This window comes from Cnephaeus nilssonii (assembly GCF_951640355.1).
Source record: "Cnephaeus nilssonii genome assembly, chromosome: 6".
Lineage (NCBI taxonomy): Eukaryota > Metazoa > Chordata > Mammalia > Chiroptera > Vespertilionidae > Cnephaeus > Cnephaeus nilssonii.
The window spans coordinates 20,022,993-20,037,305 of NC_137077.1; the positions used below are offsets into that span (position 1 = coordinate 20,022,993).

The 14,313-nt window shown below is 54.1% G+C and overlaps 1 protein-coding gene across 1 annotated transcript in view; it reads right to left on the minus strand.

Annotated features, from left to right (window-relative positions):
- The window catches only part of VWF (von Willebrand factor), a 117,611-nt gene that overhangs the window by 66,612 nt on the left and 36,686 nt on the right, over positions 1 to 14,313 (minus strand). The window contains exons 11-16 of the mRNA XM_079773902.1: positions 11,782 to 11,918; positions 11,163 to 11,301; positions 9,965 to 10,065; positions 5,522 to 5,717; positions 4,667 to 4,882; positions 860 to 1,100 (exon numbers count right to left, since the gene is read on the minus strand). Coding sequence (XP_079630028.1) covers positions 860 to 1,100; positions 4,667 to 4,882; positions 5,522 to 5,717; positions 9,965 to 10,065; positions 11,163 to 11,301; positions 11,782 to 11,918 — 1,030 coding nt within the window. The remainder of the gene's footprint in view (positions 1 to 859; positions 1,101 to 4,666; positions 4,883 to 5,521; positions 5,718 to 9,964; positions 10,066 to 11,162; positions 11,302 to 11,781; positions 11,919 to 14,313) is intronic.

Here is a 14,313-nt window from a genome sequence, read left to right on the forward strand (position 1 = left end):
AGTAATGGTATTATGGTTAGGTTTTTTTAAGTGCTATCTATTAGAAATACATATTGAAGTATTTTCATATGAAATGGTTTTCTGTAAACTATTCCAGTTGCAAAGGGGAGGAAAGAATAGATAAACTAAGAATGATAAAATACTGATAATCATTGAAGCTAGGATGAATGCATTAGGGCTCCTTACACTATTCTCTCTTTTATATCTGTGTGAAATTTTCCAGAATCAGGACATTTTAACAGGTCTCCCTAGTAGACGGTCAGCTCCCTTGGGGCCCACACTGTCTGGATCATCTTTAGATGTCCCAGCTCTAGCCCAGCACCAGGGACTGAGCAGGTGCCAAGGAACTGTTTGCCCAACAGAGCTCCTGCTACAAATGTTTTCTGTGACCATGACAACCCTGCGGAAACTGGCCGTGACAGAGGGCCTGGACGAAGGGCTGCAAGAAGCAGGCGCTGTTTAGAGCTATTTTTCAAGAACATGCACAAGCAAGTCACGACGGCAATGCACCACTGATGCAACACTTCTGTGCTGTCTTTTCTTCTGGTTCAAATGTTTCAACCTGAGACACTGACAAGAGACTGAAGGGGAGGGGGACAAGGAGAGCCCCCATTTCATGTTCTAGCAAAGGGCCCAACACATGATTGTTTGCCATAAAGATCAAGGAATCCTATTGCCAGCCTGCAGTTCTAGTTTCCCACGTGGTAAGAAAGTCAGAAGACCTGGGCGAAGTCCCAGCTCAGCTCTGACTTCCTGTGCAACTGCGGACAAGACACTCCCTTTCTGGGGCCTCAGCTTATCCATCTGTGAAATGAAGGACTTGGGGGACCATTTTCCTTTCCCTGGTGCTTGCACTTACCACATGGTGTGGTGGTCTGAGAAGATGTCTTCGGGCTGGAAGATCTCACCGTCATAGTAACAGGGGCACTGGGCCTTGGGCACGCAGTCTCCCCTCTCATCCAGGTAGAGCCCCGGGGGGCAGAAGCAGCCCTCCAGGCAGAGCTCAGTGCATTCCTCATCCGGGTAAGAGAGGGAGCGGCAGGTCATGTTGCAGGGGGTCCCACACTGCAGGTACACCTGACCCTGTGGGCAGCTCAGCGCTAGGAGAGAGGGAGAGTAAGGAGGTCTCAGTGGAAGCATGAAGATGACAAGGACTTGGGGTGGCCCCTTGCAGCTGTGACCACCCTCCCCAATTATATCTGTATGGTCACTGCTTTTCTTTCCCACTATGAGCAAAAGTGTATCTGTATGCTCACAAGTGTCTATTATAATTAGGGATACACATGTTTTCTCTGCGTATCCAGAAGGGCCATGCTTGTCATCTCTGAATCCTCAAGCCTGGGACATAGTAGAAATCCTGCTGGCTAGTGAAGCTGTGAATATTAAAAGGAACTAGAATTGATGGGCAAGGGCATTTCTCCCATGATGATAATAACATAATGGCCATGATTTATTGAGCACCTATTGAATACCCTGCTCTTTGCACAGGTTCTATGCCTTTCACACCTCTCTGGGTGAGTTAGATCTCACATCCCCCGCCCTACAGATAAGAAAACTGTTACCTAAGCTAAGTGACTTGTCAGGGTCATGCCTCGAAGGCAGAGCAGAGGCAAGATTGGAACCCAGCTCTCTGTGAACCAAAAGCTCATGCTCTTAATCATTAGGCTCTAAAAAGGTAACACTCCCTTAGGAGTCATGCTTTTGGGGACACACCAGTCACATAGAGCAGGGACACTCAGACTGACTCCAGCGAAGTGGGCAGCACCCACCTACCCACAGCCTCCCTCTCCCTGGCCTCCCACATAGAAATAGCACAACAGACAAAAGGCAGAAGGAAGTATAGCAAAGTGGCACAGCAGCTGAGAGAGGGGGCTCTGTAACCCAAATTCCTGGGTTCAAGCCCCAGTTCTGCCATTAGTTAGCGAGGTGACTTTGAGGAGTTTCCTCCCTGGAATATGATGGCAGTACCACCTGGATTGTTGGGACAGTTACGTGAGCTAACGTGTTCAGAGGAATGCCTGGCCTGCGGTAAATGTTCCCTGCTGCTATGCATCATGATTACCCTGGAGACATAGCCCCAGCCCAGTTCAGGTGGGAGGGATGTTCCAGAGGAAGGTCTGGGCCTGAGAGACCCAGCCCTCCTGGATTCTGGCGGACACATAACCTACTCTCTGTGCTCCCAGCAGTCTCATGGGCACCCCGATGATGCAATTCTTTACTGGGAGGTGTGGGAGCAAACTGCTTCCCTGTTGCCAATCAGCTGTTGTCCAAGAAATGAGAACCTCGCTCTGGGGACACTGCTCCTGGGGCCAACAGGATCCTTCCCCTCCGTTAGAATCCATTTCTACAGTGAAGCCCACTGGCAGAGCATTTCACAGATGCCGTAAAAGACAGCCCTGCCCTGAACCTCAGAAATGAGGGGGGGCCTCTCCAGAGGTGCCCTGCAGCCTCCCCCTCCTGCACCTGCTCTGGGCCTGGTATTTGAGGGTAGCTGGGGAGGGAGGGGGCTCTATAACCATATTATGCATAGATTTTCCTCTGAACCAGCAGAGAGGTTGGGTCATTGGGTAAATAATTAGGGCAAAGGTGAGTTAAAATGGGGTGTGTTGGGCAATAAAGATGGAAGTCCCTTTCAGTCCATTGAACCCACGATGATAAGGGCGCATTTCACCCTTAAAGGAGCAGGTGGACCCGAGAGCTGCTTTTACGCTCTGACGGGCTGTCTCTAGAGCTGGCTTGGAGCCACGTTAAATTGTTCCTTCCCCAGAAGAATGCACAGCTCCGTCTAAGTGTGCTCCCACTGTGTGCCAACGGCTGTACTAGGCTCAGGATGCAGAGATGGTAAAGCTTGGTCCCTGCCTTCAAGGAGCCCACAGTCTTGTTTTCCCAAAGGAAAAACAAGAAAAAAGAAAAAAAATGTGTGTGCTTCTCCCGAATCTCCTCACAGCATCCCACAAAGCAGCTACTAGTATGGGCCCAGTCCTTGCTCCGTGAGTGTCCCCAGTTGGTGTGACCGCTCCTCCTGGATGGAGTCAGTGGTTTAGGGAGCTGTTTGTTTCTCAGGAAGGGAAAGTGAGAAACAGGATGAATCCAAGAGTCCTGCCCACCCTCCTTGGGCTCAGAGGACCAACCCAAGGCCATCTGGTTCACCTCCACATAAACCCAAAGAGACAGATTTCTCTTCCGTATCTTAAAGCCTCAGGAGCCAGGGAACTTCCTAATTCAATCTCAGTCCCTGCAAAAGCTGTTATCCTCGGAGGCTGAGAACAGCTGCTCTTGGGCGATTAAAGAATATTTCGGTAAGTCCTCAGCATTCTGGGAGAATGTCCTCAACTAGGAAGTCCTTCTGATGCTATCGCACACTGATCATGCATCATTTCTAATATTGCTGGGCAAGCAAAGCAGATTCACAAACATCACATCATTTACCCCTCATTACTTTCCCCACCTTCTAAACAGCAAACATTCATGAGGACCTGAAGTCTGGACGGGGAAGTGAAGGGCTCAAGATCTCATGCTGGCAGGTGGCAGGCAAGTAGCCAAAAGGCCACAGCGTTTTTGTGGGATTGCTTTGACTCAAAACATGAGTTGCTCGATAAACCCCATACCTAAACTCCTCTTCAAATACATGATATTAAGTTCTTTCACCATTTCTCATAGCTCCTATTTTCCTGCTTCTGTCAAGACCACCAATTTGTTGTCTCCAAACACATCTATCTAGCCCTAAAAATGACAATATCCACCACACGGATCCTTCCAGAATACCTTCCTCACGTCTATACATCATACTACTATTCCAGCATGGAAACAACTCTTTTATGAAAAAAAAAAAAAAAGTTTTTTAAAAACCTAATCAAGTACTCCGCCTCCAGAAAGCCTTCCTTGGTTGCCCCTGCAGTAACCTAAGTATCATTTCACTCAGTGTGATAGGAAACTAGTAGGGAACCAGACCCATCTGTGTCTCAAAAAGGAAGATTCCAGTTCTATGCCACTGCCATTTCCTGACCACACTGGGCACTCCACAATTATCCCCTGAGCAACAACATTAACAACAAAAAGTGAGCACAATCCATCCACTCAGGGGACCAGCGCTCCAACACTCGTGCCAGAACTAACAGGGCAGCGTGAGACTCTAATGATGTCATTCCACTTCACATGACTTTATACAATGCCCGAGATTTGGGCCAGGAGTCCGCCTATGGTTTGCCTGAACTTAAGAGCAAAGGATTGGTGCGTGCCGGTCCCATTGCCTTCATCAGACCTTCCAGGGATGCAGGGGCCCACTCATTCCACAGTCTGGCCATACATGCAGCCAACACCAGGTGGCAGCAGCCACAGGCAATCTCAGCTTGGCAGGGACACCAATGTTCTCTAGGGCCTCCAGGTAAGGGGTCCAACTTGCCCTCCTGAAACAGGAGGGAGTAGCCAGGCTGTCCTATGGGTGAGCCAGTCCCCCTCCCCCGTGTCCTGCTGGGAGATGGGAAGGCAATGTGGCTGCAAATGAACAGTTCCCTCACGCTATGCCTGTCAGATGCCCGTGGGCCCGGTTCTGAATGCAGGAATGCAGACAGAGCAGAGGAAAGGCCACATGCATGCAGAGGGAGGGCATCCGCGGCAGATTCTGTTGGGTTTCGGGGAGGGGGTGGCAGGCAGGGAGGGCACCCACCACAGAAGCTGGGCTCCCGCCACGCGACGTGCACCCCTTTCCGGGCACAGGCAGCGGCGTAGTTGGCCACGGCGCTGCACAGGCAGTCCCGGCCGTCCGAGCAGGAGCAGACGTCGTAGTGACAGTTCTGCAGGTAGGGCAGCGGGCCCACGGCGTGGTGGCAGGCCTCGAACTTGGGGGACGTCAGGAGAGAGCATGCCGCCTCCGCGAATTTGGCTGTGGGGGAGGGGAGAGAGGGGGGGAGCCGGGCTTAGCGAGGGCCCGGCCACAGCCTGGGTGCCCCGGGCCCCAAGGGATCAAGTGGTCTCCTGCTCTGCAGTCCTCATCCCAGCTTCTCCCTCCGCAGCACATGCCGCCGAAACACCCCTTGGCTGTGTGATTTTTCTTCCCTAGTCAATGTCCTTTCCCAATTACATTCGGCTTAAATACATAAGAAGCTGAAGGCCCAGGCACACCTCCTGGCAGAGGGAGAACTAGTGCCATGATGGGCCGGGTAAGCTGGGGACCTTCGCGTGGGCTGACATGTGCCCGCAGATGACTGCAAACGGCCACCCCAGGGCATTTATCTGACGATAATTTAATCCGGTTTGGTGGCTGCTGCCCCGGCAGATTGAGAAGGTCCAGGGGCGGGAACTACGTCCTGTTCTTTTCTTTCCCAGAATCTGGCCCGGGGAGGGTGCCCGATAAAGGGGCTTTGAAGGATAAAGAATAATCCAGATGCGGACCATCAAATGCTGGTGGGAAAAACCCGAGCGCCTCCCTCCCCCAGCGCCGGGCGCCCCGCCCCGTGGAGTGCGCGGGAACGTGGGGATCTCGGGGCTCTGCGGGGACCTCGCTTCCCGCGGGCTCGCGTACCCAGGCGCGGGTTGAGCTTGCAGGGGTCGCTGTGCTGCTGCCGCAGGTCGGCGCAGTCCGGGTGCAGCTTCCACGCGTTCCCGAAGTCCTCCACCAGGGGCTCCACCAGGCCGGCGGGCGTGCGGAAGTCGTCGCCCTTGTTGCCGTTGAAGTTCCCGCACAGGCCGCAGGTCCTCCCCGCGTAGACCGGGGACAGCTGCGGGGAGACAGGCCGCCGTGGAGCAGCTGCCGCAGCCGCAGCCGCAGCCTCCTTTCGCTGGAGAGGTGGTTTAACAACGAACGCTCCCCCTCCCCGGGTGAGAGAGGCGCGCCAAGTTAGTCAACCGCAGCTAAGCCCTGGGCTGCAGGAGGAAGGTAAGAGCTGAGCGCAGGATGGTTTCCCACCAGCTCCATCCCCGTTCTTAAACCAGCAGTCAGAGACCCGGCTGCTGCACAGGATTTTAGAGAACATTCAGGCATTTACTGATGGCCACACTGAGTCCAGGGGAGGGAGAAGGGCTTGCCTGAGGCCAGGGAGCTGGGACCAGTAGCCAGGTTGACGCCACCCTCGCCTGTCAGAGCAGAGGCCTGCGCCAATGGACCCTGACACCCATGGGAATCAAGTGCGAAGTCAACGTCTTTTTATTGAGCATTCATATCGGTCACACATGTGGGCCAAACAGGCTGAGTCGGTTATGGGTCAAGTCCTCTCACAGCTCACATTTGGTGACAAAGAATAACACCTTCCAGCCCTGCGGGCGTGGCTCAACCTATGAATCAGGAAGTCAGGGTTTGATTCCTGGACAGGGCACATGCCCTTGATCGCCAGTAGAGGGGCGTGCAGGAGGCAGCTGATTAATGATTCTCATCATTGATGTGTCTATCTCTCCCTCTCCTTTCCTCTCTGAAATAAATAAAAATATATTTTTTAAAAAAAAAGAATAACACCTTCCCATCTGTACTTAACTGGGCCACTGAGTGTCACTGAAAAGTCCCTGAGCCACGAGGACTCTAGGGGTTGTGATTGGAGGAGGTGGAGTCTCTAGGGGTTGTGATTGGAGGAGGTGGGTCTCTGGAGCACACTCTGGAGGGTGACCTGGGGGCAGGGGGTTGTGGGGGGGAGTCCTGGGGTCCAACTCCAGGCCATTGGCATGTGGCTCCTTCTCCATCCTTCTGCACCCAAAGTGCACACTCAGGGACAAGTTAGGGAGCCGAGCCCATCTCTCTGGGGCATCTGCTGGTGTGTATTGAGAGGGCCCGGTTTAAAGATGGCACAGGGCTGGGGCCCCAAGTCCGGCCTGCTGCCCTGCATGTAATCCATGCAGCTGAACGGGGTCCCTGAGCCACGTTCTGAAACCCTCATGCTTGGCCTGGACCCCGTGTGGTCATCTCTTGGATGACACCTTCCAACTTCCAGCTCTGATTTAATAAAATGCAGGAGGAACAATCTAGCAGAAGGTTCCGGACCCATAAAAAATGTACCCAAGTAAATATCATTAATGAGAAAGAGGGTGGAGTACGGTTCCTTGTTTGCTTCACAACGATCAAGTGTTGGCCCCGAGGCACCCAGGCCTCCCCTGACCGTCCTTTATAACATGTAACTCCTCCTGGCCCTGGCACTTCTTGCCCCCTCCTCTGCGTTACTGATCTCCCCAGGATTTACCGCCTTCTAACACATGATCTAATTTACTTGTTGGTTTTGTTTATTGTCTGTCTCCCATACTGGAACTTACACTAAATGAGGCAAGGATTCTTGTCTGTTTTGTTTCACTGTTGCAACCTCAACCTTGCCAATGGTGCCTGTGGACACGCAATAAGTATGTGTTGAAGAAATGAGTGCTTGAACAAAGGACTGAATGAGTTCGTGAATGAATGAGGTTCTCCCCTGGACACAGGCTGAAATGCAATGTCAACAGTCAAGGTCAGCCCTGAGCAAAGCAGCAAAATCAGTGATGACTCTTCCTCCTCACCTGCATCTGAGCACCCTCTCTTTCCCCCTCATTCTCAGGCCTCAGTGACCTCCTACCCCCGAAGTGCCCTCCTGTTCACCCGCCCCCCCCCCCAAGACCTGCCATCACTCCCATGCCCCACTCTTTAAATGGTATCTTCTTTCATCCCCTTGGCCTGTCGCAGGGGTCAGCTTGCCCGGGGATGAAGAGTGGGGGTATCCATGGACATCGGGCAGGGGCTGGCCGCCAGCCCTACATTAGCCCAATACCACAGACTTCGAGAACACACTTGCTGTTTGAAATTAACCTCGGATCAGTGACACTTCTGATAACTGTCAGAGGTGCTTCCTACACCACTCTGCCTATGGCTGAGCTGGGCCCTGGGTCTCAATCAGCAGAGCCTGGCTGCCTGGACCACGCAGCCCTCGGGGACAGGGCATCTATACCACATTGGCTGAAAGGAGAGCAGGGAGCCCTACAGCACCTGGCTGGCCTCCTCTCTGGTGAGTGTGCTCAGCCTGCTCCTCCCCGTGACCTGTCTCCAGCTAGCATCCTCCACTGGGCAGCCACCAGGGTCAGCACGGTGATGCACTCATCTCCTGGTCCATCCACAAATACCCCCTTTTGTCCTCCAGACCAAAACATGGAGGGTGTTCTCACAGCCACTGGTCATCTGCTCCTGTCCTGAATCCTGACCAGTGGAGGCCTCCTTCTGTTAGCTAAACGGACTGAAACCCAGCCCCAAAGACAACCCTGCAGCCCATTCCCACAGAAAGAGTCTTCTCGGGAGAGAGACAGGGAACAGAGAAACACGAAGAGAACAGCCACCCGGACAAGGCGTATGGGGGCTGCTGACTCAGGGAGAAGTCACACAGATGGAGAGCGCCCTCTGTGGGGAGGGCAGGTTCCTGAGAAAGTGACATGGCTATTGGACACCTCCCTTCAAGACAGGTGAGCAAGAGGTGATGTTAGAAACCCGAGTTCTAGTCCTCACTCTGTAACCGAATGGCCAGGGGACTGTATTTGCTCCAAAAATGATGGGTCTTTATTTCCAACTGTAAATGAGGGGCTGACAAGATCTCCTCATGCTCTATGGGCTGTGGTCATAGGGTTTATTTTTTTACAAAAGAGAGGAAAAAAATAAAGGAAGTTAATTTGGAACTCTCTTGGGGACTTTAAAACAAGAGCAAGAACATGACGTCATCTGGATGGAGGACACCAGAATCTCAGATGCCCATCACAGGGTTATACCCTCAAGCCCTGTGGAACCTGGAACTCGGGGACACAGAAGGGGACTCTGCAGGGATCCTGGGAATGACACAGGGCAATGGTTCTCAGAGGGTGGTCTCGGGAGGGTCTCTGATGCCCTTTCCAGGGACCCTGCAGGCCAAAATATTTTCATAATAGCACAAACACAGTGTCTGGCTTTGTCCCTCTCATTCTCTTATGAGTGTGAAGTGGTATTTTCCAGAGGCAACATGACAAGTAACATCACAAAGATTGAATACAGGAGTGGCTGTGAGGCCAGCTGTCTTCTATTAAGCCAGCCATTAAAGAAATTTGCAGAATTGTAAAACAAGGGTATTCTTCTCACTGCTTTTTGTTTTGGGAAAAGTTTCCTCACCCCCCACAAAAATGGGTAGTGGGTTATTTATATTAATGGGTAGTGGGTTTATTATTGTTATTTCTAAATGAATTCCTAAGTACATATTTTTAAATGTCTGTGGGTTAATTTCTAATCTGGTAAATATCAATAGACATAACCTTCATACGCGTTCTTGAGGTCCTCAGTAATTTTTTAAAGGACAAAGGCACCCGAAGACCAAAAAGTGAGCAGCACTGGTCCGGTGGGCAGGACGCCGCCCAGAGAGCGGCTGGGCTCTGCCGCCAGCCGGTGTGCGGCTCTGGACACGCCCCCCAGCCCCAGGAGCCCTGGTTGCTCTGTTTATAAAATGGCAGTGACAATTCTGAGAAAAATATACAGATCGCTACCTAATTGTGACCCCATGACTACGGAGAGCAAGGGGAAGTGTCCCTGGACTGCAGAGGCCCAGCGCTCAGGTGAGGGATCTGGTAGTTCCCAGTGCAACCCTCCCTGGGCAGTGGGACGGCTTTGTCCCCTATGGGTGCACAACACAGTCTTGGCTGTGAGTGCCAATCTGGCTCTTCCCTTGCTGCCCCCAGTGGGCACCCCAGGGACACCCCTGCTCCCAGGTTTTGTTGCAGCCAAGAGGCCAGGCAGCAAATCTGCCCTTCCCAGCCCCTTGGGAGCCCACCCCCTCAGAAGGCCCTGGGGGTACCAGAGCCCCAGGCGTGAGAACCCCTAGGACAAACAAGGAGCGTCCAGACAGCAAACACCAGCCTCTTGTAAACAAGAGAGGCCTGTTCCTCCCTCTGGGGGCATAGGGCCTGTGGAGAAATGAATTCTTCTCCCACACACAAAGCCACTCTGCCCACAGCACAAGGGGCACTTTGTAAGGCTGGGCTGTGGGGAGGCAGTGATCAGAGGGCCTACCTTCACCAGCAGTCTCCCGCGGCCATCCCACTCCATCTGCAGGTCTTCCCCATAGCTGAGGCGCACAGAGGCCATCACGGTGTGCTGGATGCGGAGGTCACCTAAAACCGAGCGGGGCCAGAATTTGGGCTGAGATGGGGAGAGGACAGTGTGGTGGCAGGCAGATGTATCCTGGGGAGATATGGGGTGTCTCACGAATAACTGTAGCAATGAAAGTATAGTTATGGGGACGATGGAGATATCCAGGAACCTTTAGGGGGTCTCAGGAGGATGGGTGTAGTGCAAATAGGATTCCCCAAGAAGGTGCCTCTGTCTTCTTGCTGTAGCCTGCCATTCCCCCTATTGACACAAGAGGGCAGCCGAGGCTCGTGCACCCATAGCTGCACAGGTGCCCTGAACCAAAGATCTGTCTCCCATAGAACCCCTGAGGCCTGAGCATTCCTTGGGCCCCTCTGCTGCTGCATGAGTCCCTCCAGACTGAGTGACTCAGTCCTCACAGCTGAGCGATACTGTGTGCCCTGGAGGAACATGCCATCTCATGGGCAGACACACAGCGTTAAACTGACACACAAGCATGCTGTGTGCCCACTGGCCTCAGTTCACCGGCTGTGAGCAATGCCAGGACAATGGGCCAATGGCCATGCAGAAGAAGAGGGGAGGGGTCTGAGAGCCACTTGGAGGGTGACGTTTGAGACCATGCTGGGCACAATGGCACAGTGCAGCCTGGCAAAGCACTGGACAGGTAGGTTTCTCCCTGTCATGGGTCACAGGGTCACCTGGCTCTGTCCCATGACATCCAAGGGCCTTACTCATCACCAGCCATTCCTCCAACCTCTCAGTGACAGGCTCTGATCCTTTTCCACCTCAAAGTAGAACCAGAAACATGAAACCCAACCCTCACTGTCCCCTTTGGCTCAAGCTGAGTAGAGAAGCGTCTTGGTTCCGCTTTCCCTCTAACACTCTCTCCCAAGCCTGGAGCAGCCTCCTCGTCTCCAGCGTCCAGCCATCTTCCTCCACTTGTCCTCCTCTTCCAGGAAGCCTTCCATTCTTACAGGGATGCATGCCAAGGATACCCAGCCTGCCCTCCAGAGATAGCACTCTCCCACATTTCTACAGAAGGGGAAGCAGTGGGCACGGCTGAGGGGCAGGTGCTGTGGGAGCTGGGCCAGCCCCGTCTATAAGAGGAGGAGGGACCCACCTTGCAGGAGGGGTATCTGGACATCCTGGCCATCTATGGCGACTCCCCCGCCGTGCTTCAGCTTCACCAGGCTGTTGTGCAGGCTGGGCAGGCGGGCGGTGACTGAGCGGGTGCAGACAGCATCAGGGTCATCGGCACACTGCCACGAGGGGCATGCAGAGTGACGTCACCACACCCCTGCCAGCCCAGCATCCCGGCCCAGGACCCCTGGACTCAGAGAAAGACTCCAACCCCACACAGCCTCTGGCCTTCTCTCACAGAACTCCATCCTCACAGATCCATCGCTGTGAAGGGTGCCCCCTGGAGTGGTGCAACAAGAAGGTCCTGAGCACAACCTATCCCCCTGCCCAGCTTCCCATGGCTCCTATGCCCTTGCCTCTCTGGGTCTGGTCTTACAGGAGGAACCCGGGCCTCTTATTCTTTGGGACTATTGTCCCAAAGCGAATCAGGACTCAGACCCTCAGGGGAAGCCCTACGCACCCTATATGTCCTCACCTTGGCTCCATTCTCTAGAGAAAAGAAGCATACCATGTACACAGCAGCTCAGTAACGAGGGACCACTCACCCCACCCCATCACTCCTCGGTCTGCCTCCTGATGGGGCACCTGGTTGAGCTCACCTGCACGGTCTCTATGACAATGGAGAAGGAGTGGTCCTGGCAGTCCCGGGCCAGCAGGTACTGGCAGACCCCACTGAAGGTGAAGTACCTGTCGTCAAAGCTCTTGAAGTGGGATTGTCCTGTGATGAGACACTCTCCTGCAGGGGCACAGAGGAGGGGGAGATCAGGAGGAGGGGAAGATGAGGATGGGGGGAGACCAGGAAGGGGGTCAGGAGGAGGAAGAGGAGATAAGGACGGGGGGGGGGGGGAGGGAAGATCAGGAAGTGGGTCAGGAGGAGGAGGGGGAGATCAGGAAGGGGGGTCAGGAGGCGGAGGGGGAGATCAGGAGGAGGAGGGGAGATCAGGAGGAGGGGGGTCAGGAGGAGAAGGGGGAGATCAGGAAGAGGAGGGGGAGATCAGGAGGGGGGAGATCAGGAGGATGAGGGGGAGATCAGGAGGGAGGAGATCAGGAGGAGGAAGGGGAGATCAGAAGGGGTGTCAGGAGGAGGAGGGGGAGATCAGGAGGAGGAGGGGGAGATCAGGAGGAGGAGCGGAAGTCTAGAGTGGAGAATGGAAGCCTGTAGGAACATGGTTCCCCTCACCAAAATGCTACAGCTGGTCTACAAGTTCTACAGGAAGACTATAGGCCAGACCCCGCTCCTCAACACATTTGATCTTCTAGTATATACTACCCTTTACCTCTTTGCACACAATATGTCACAATTGCCTAATCCTCACAGCTTCCAATTACTCGGTAACATTTAGTCTAGTCCAGTGGTCGGCAAACTCATTAGTCAACAGAGCGGCAAACCGCAGCGGCTCGCGAGCCATGGTTTGCCGACGACTGTTCTAGTTCAATCCCCATTTAATCACGGGGGCAGCTAAGGGATGTGAGCCATCCTCCTGACTCTCAGTTCCACACGACGCCCAGTCCTTCCTCACAGCCATGCCCATGAGCTCTGGCTCCTGGAGCCTGCAGGATGCTCAGCCCAAGGAGAGGCCTTTGCTGCACTGGCATCGTGGGGGCTCAGGATCCGGCCCACCTGGGAGAGTCCCCACATGCACGTGGGCAGAAAGGCCAGCCTGGAGGGCTGATGAGAGGGTGAGGGGGCCCTCTTGGAGCTCAGCAGTGCCGAAACCAGGACCCCATCCTGCCCCTCAACTGAAGGGCGGCTCTAAGGCCTCTTCATGAGCAAGTTCACGCTGGACTTCAGTCGGGCCAATGGGGGGCCAGGAGGTGATCTGCCCATGATCTCACCACCACCTGAGCCAGCTCCTTGGCCCAGGCTGACAGGTTTGTGGTGAGAACAAGGATTCCCCTTCATCACCCCGCAACTCAGAGCCCTCAACTCACCCCCACCCAACTGCTGACCCATCCTCCCCTGGCCCTGTGCACCTGGAACCAGAGATCACACATCCTGGGAAGTGTCCGTGCAGACACTCCACCAGTGTCTCCCATGGTCCCTGCTGGCCCACCCAGCCTAGGGCAATCCCATCCCCAAGCCCACAATGACCCATTGGAGCTGAAGCAGTCCTTTCCCACCTCCCTTGAGGTATCTCCTCTCATCTTTGCTTTCTACTCTATAGAGAAATACAGACATACACCACAGCTGTTCCATAAGTAGGGAGCCCCCATGCCCCACCTGGACACCCCTGACCTCCAGACAGCGGAGGCTTGCTCCCCATTGCACTGATGTACTTTCCCCTGGCAGGGCCCTACAGCCAGTCCCACCCAGCCCATCTCCAGGAGCTGGGGCTGGGCCCTGTCACAGTCAGGGGTCCCCAAAGGCCACAGGGAGATCCCAGCTGCCCATCAGTCAAAGGCAGGCTCCTCGGCACTCTGCCTGCCACCTGTGCCCACATTTGCACTGAAAGGCCCAGCAGGCACAGGCAGGGGCCAGACGGCACACTTTGGACCCAGTGTGGCCTTCCTTTGATGGGTGTTGGAGGCAGCGGTCCGGGTGCGAAGCCCTGGTTATGGTGAGTGTCCCTCTGCCTGGTCTTCAGGGCAGCTGACCCCTTCCAGCATGGCCTGGGTCAGGAGGGCACACTCAGCCCAGAAGAAATGGGGAGAAATGGGAGGCCCCCAGACCATTCTCATCAGCATCACCTTCTGTGATGATCAGAAAGATATATTTGGTCTTTGTCCCTGGTTCCTGACACATAGCTTCTAAAATCCTGGAATATCCTGGGTATAAGAGCGTCTTTTGTTCTAAGGAGCCACTTTGGGGGGCCTCAGGGTAGGGCCGGTCACAGAAAGATCAGGCATGATTAGAGGTCTGGACCTTTCAGCCTCACCCCCAACCTCAGGGACTGGAGATTTACTTAATAGTGATTTAGTTGGCCATCCTACCTAATAAAATCTCCATAAAACCCCAAAACAACAGTTTGGAGAGCTGCCAGGCTGGTGAACATATCCAGGCAGGAAGGTGGCACACCCCAGTCCACAGGGACAGAAGGTCCCCTTCCAGACCTCAAACTATGTGTCCTTAAAAATGCCCTTTATAGCAAACCTATAATAGTAAGCCCAGTGTCTGCCTGAGTTCTGGGAGC